The sequence below is a fragment of the Panthera tigris genome, chromosome B2 (genome assembly GCF_018350195.1).
Source record: "Panthera tigris isolate Pti1 chromosome B2, P.tigris_Pti1_mat1.1, whole genome shotgun sequence".
NCBI lineage: Eukaryota > Metazoa > Chordata > Mammalia > Carnivora > Felidae > Panthera > Panthera tigris.
In genome coordinates, this window is record NC_056664.1 from 29,090,766 (window position 1) to 29,095,174 (window position 4,409).

Consider the following 4,409-nt stretch of genomic DNA (forward strand, 5'->3'; position numbering starts at 1 on the left):
GGGGGCGGGGAAGCCCAGTGTTGGGGAGTCCCTATCTCCCCTGGTTTCACTTCTCCCTGTCACAACCTATGTCAGGTCCTTCTACCGGGATACTCATGATTCGGCCCCAGTTCGCTCTCCCGTTGTGTGTAGGGTTTCTAGGGAACCCAATCAGCGACACCATCGTTCAGGGTTATAGTGTAATCACTGGAAGGGCGGCGACTTAGCTTCTCCGCAAAACATGAGATGTCAGTCTTGCGTCCCAGACCCCTCCTCCTGCTGCTGTCGGGGACCCTGGCCCTGAGACCAGGACGGATGAGTGAGGGGTCGGGAGAGAAAACGCCCCAGCGTGGGCGGAGGCAGGGGACCGCTAGACGGAAGGGCTGCTCCACCGCCTCGGACCCAGAGCTCTCACCTCCGCCTCACCCACCCCTTGGTCCCGACTCTTCTCCAACCTGCCACCCCCCTTCCGTCCCACAAGCCCCCTCGTCCGTGCCCTCCTGGCCGCCTCCCCCTAGGACCCGGGCCCCACGCCGAGAGGAGGGTCGGGAGGGGTCTCACCCCTCCGCGCCCACAGGCTCCCACTCCCTGAGGTATTTCCACACCGCGGTGTCCCGGCCGGGCCGCGGGGAGCACGGGTACTTGGAAGTCGGCTACGTGGACGACACGCAGTTCGTGCGGTTCGACAGAGACACCCCGAGTTCGGTGATGGAGCCGCGGTTGCAGTGGGTGGACCAGGAGGGGCCGGAGTAGTGGGAGCAGCAGACGCAGAACTTCAGGACCCGCACACAAACTCTTCAAGTGAGGCTGAATGAATTGCGTGTCCACTACAGCCAGAGCAAGGCCGGTGAGCGACCTGGGTCCGGGTCCAGGTCACGACCCCCGTCCCTACGGACGCGCCAAGGTCGCCCCGAGTGTCTGGGTCCTAGTGCCACGCGGAGTCTGCGCCCCACCCCCGTCCTGCGAATAGGTAAGAGCCCCTGGGGACTGTACTCGGTTTGGTTTTCAGTTTAGGCTTTAATGATTGCAGGTCAGGGCGGGGCCAGTGTCTCACACCTTCCAAAGGATGACAGGCTGCGACGTGGGGCCTGATGGGCACTTCCTCTGCCGTTACCTTCGTGACACCTACGACCGCGCGGATTACATCACCCTGCGGGTGCCATGGCGGGACACCGCGCCGCACATCACCCGCTGCAAGTGGGAGGCAGCCGGTGAGGCGGAGCGCTACAGGTACTACCTGGAGGGCACGTGCATGGAGTGGTTCCTCAAGTATCTGGAGATGGGGAAGAAGACACTGCTGGAAGCAGATACAGGGACCACGAGGACTCCCTGATCTCCCATCCACTGCGGCTGGCTTTCCAGAGGAAGGGAAAATGGACTCAGTGTCAGAACAGCGCCCCTCCCACTGGTGGGAAGAGGGAGATCCGCCTCAGTGTATTCATATTCCTACTAGGGAGTGACTCCCTTAGAGGGCGATGAGGAACCCAGTCTCCTGGGTTGCAGATTGAGATCATCCCTGAAATAACCCATCAGCAGTTCCTTTGACCTGGGCAGCCACCTTGTGAACCATGATTTTTCTCTCAAGGCCTTGTTCTCCATCTGAGAACATCTTTGGGAGTCTGACTCCGTGTTTTCTGAGTCACTGACCCTCCACTGCAGTCACAAGACCATTAGAGTGTTCGCCATTTTAGACCTGCACACTCCTACCCTGGGCGCTCTCCCTGATTCCACATAATTCCACATCCTGAAGTCTAGGCTGGTCTGGCTCTTGTGCTTTTTCCTTCCAAACCAATTATCCTTTCCATTGTCGGGATGGTCATATGAAAGCAACCCAAAGTGTGATTTTCTGATTCTTCTTCCTCATAACCCCCAAAAGACATATGACCTACCATCCCATGAGGTCTCCCTGAGGTGCTGGGCCCTGGGCTTCTATCCTGTGGAGATCACCCTGACCTGGCAGCGTGATGGGGAGGCCCACACCCAGGACACAGAGCTTGTGGAGACAAGACCTACAGAAGATGGGACCTTCAGAAGTGGGCAGTTGTGGTGGTACCTTCTAGAGAAGAGCAGAGGTACACATGCCATGTGCAGCACAAGGGCCTGCCCAAGCCCACCACCTTGAGATGGAATAAGGAGGGTTTGGGGTGGAGCCTCTTCTCACAGAAGGTAGCTCTTCTGTAGAACATCAGCGAGGTCATGATCCAAGCCTGAAGTCTGGGCCCTTCACCTTCCTTTCCCTTCCCATGAACTGCCTCCTCAGCCCACCATCCCCATCATGGGCATCGTTGCTGGCCAGGTTCTCCTTGTGGTCACTGTAGCTGTGGCAGTTGGAGCTGTGATGTGGAGAAAGAAGCATTCAGGTAGAGAAAGGAGTTGGGAGGAATCTGAGTTTTCTTATCCCACTGGGAGGTTTCAAACCCCAGACTAAAGTTTGTCCTGCTTTGTTAATGAGATGTGTTTCCTCACTGTGTAGCCAATTACTAACTCTTTAGTAGACTTGTGCAAATGAAGACATTTTTCACCTTTATATTCTGATGTTGGGGACCTGATCCCCAGCAGCTGAAGGTCAAGGGAAATTCCCTGATGTAGACAGACCTCCAGGAAGACAGTTGGTCCAGTGCTCCTATATATCCTTTTTTCATGCTTACCAATACAGCTGTGACTCTTCAGTAAGAATTTTGGAAACTTTGATTTGGTACAGGACTAGGGTATTCCTCTGGATACCATGGCCCAGTCCTCTCCCTGGTCTCTGACATGTTTTCTTCCCACAGGTGGAAAAGGAGGGTGCTAGTCACAGGCAAAGAGTATGGAGGGAGTGATCTTTGAGACCTTGGGTAGTGTAGATGGGACCTCATGGGATAGCTAATCCACCTCATAGCTCCTCCTTTAATCTCCTATGGGTTCTGACCACATCGTGTTTGTTCTACGCCAAATAGTGACAGTGCCCAGAGTTCTGGTGTGTCTCTCAGAACTCCTAAAGGTGAGACCCCAGAGGGCCTGAAGTGGGGAGGGGTTGGGGCAGAGAGGACATGAGTGGGTTACGAGGATTCTTTGAGTGGGACATTATAAGCAAGTGATGGGCTGTTGAGATATAAACACTTACATGATTGACCTGAATTTGTTCATTATTTTCTTTCACAGTGTGAGCCAGCTGCCTTGTAGGGGACTGAGTGATGCAAGATTTGCTCACACTTCCACCTTTTTGACATCAAGAGCCCTGGACATTTCTATCTGCTAAAAATGTCTGAATGTGTCTGTGTTCCTATTAGCATAATGTGAAGAGGTGGGAAAATTGTCCCACTGCTATCCATCAGTGGGGGACCTCTCCCCAAAACTGATCTGCTTTTCTGTTCCAGCAGAGGTGGGACTGGGTCATCTCCACCCGTCTTTAATTTTTCCCCCCTATTCTTGTCATATGGGACCGATTTCCTATTCTTGTCTCAACTCCTGAAGTTGAGACAGGAAATAAATGGAAGCACTGAGAATCTTCCAGAATCTGCATGATTGCTGTGCTGAGTCTGTTGTAGTTCAGATATAAGGCTGTGAGAAGCCAAGTGTGGATGGAACTGGCCTGGTCAGTGGTCAGTGCTTTGTGGGCTTTGACATGATCACTCCTCAGTTGAGTCATCTTGCTACTCCCTTGTCCTTGTCCCTTCAGTGGAACCTTGTCCCACCAGGACCTGTAATCACAGGACTCAGACATCACCTGTCTATTGGACCAAAGGCAGCAAGAGCTTCCTCTGACCAGGTCAGCCTAGGCTCTGGCCTGGATCAGGCCCTCAGCCCCCAACTTTTGGGGTTTTTCCTTTACTTATATAGAGAATGAGGCCTATTCTTCCTCTTCTGTATGAATTCTGGTCTAATTTTCCCTTGATGTCCCCCAGTCGGTGGCCATTGCTGGGGTCCTTTGGCCTCTCATTGTTCCCATAAGACCCAGTAAGCCCCTGCACACAGAAGTGTCTATGGTACTGAAAGATGAATTTTCAGATTCATCCATCTCTTCTTTGAGGGCTCTTCTGGATTATTCTTTCAGTCTTTTCCCCCATCATTTTTAAAAAGCAGATTCTGGGGACAGAGAAAGGGTGCAATAATTTCTTATCCTTATTAAATTCCAGGAAGGAGTCCAAAATCTATAAAGAACTTACCAAACTCAACATCCAAGAATAATCTAGTGAAGAAATGGGCAGAAGACATGAATAGACACTTTTCTTTTTAAAAAATTTTTTTAAATGTAATTTATTGTGAAATTGGCTAACATACAGTGTGTACAGTGTGCTCTTGGTTTTGGGGGTAGATTCCTGTGGTTCATCGCTTATATCCAACATCCAGTGCTCATCCCAACAAGTGCCCTCCTCAATGCCCATCACCCATTTTCCCCTCTCCCCACACCATCTACCCTCAGTTTGTTCTCTGTATTTAAAAGTCTCTTA

The 4,409-nt window shown here is 52.1% G+C and overlaps 1 protein-coding gene across 1 annotated transcript; it reads left to right on the forward strand.

Moving 5' to 3' along the window:
- The first annotated feature begins 201 nt into the window (after positions 1-201).
- LOC102969876 (class I histocompatibility antigen, Gogo-OKO alpha chain) lies at positions 202-2,963 on the forward strand. The gene is given in 8 exon segments (XM_042985880.1): positions 202-298; positions 557-826; positions 1,026-1,288; positions 1,845-1,872; positions 1,875-2,006; positions 2,009-2,107; positions 2,229-2,339; positions 2,751-2,963. Coding segments are annotated over 8 exon segments (1,071 nt in total). The 5' UTR covers positions 202-225; the 3' UTR covers positions 2,846-2,963.
- The last annotated feature ends 1,446 nt before the right edge of the window (positions 2,964-4,409 follow it).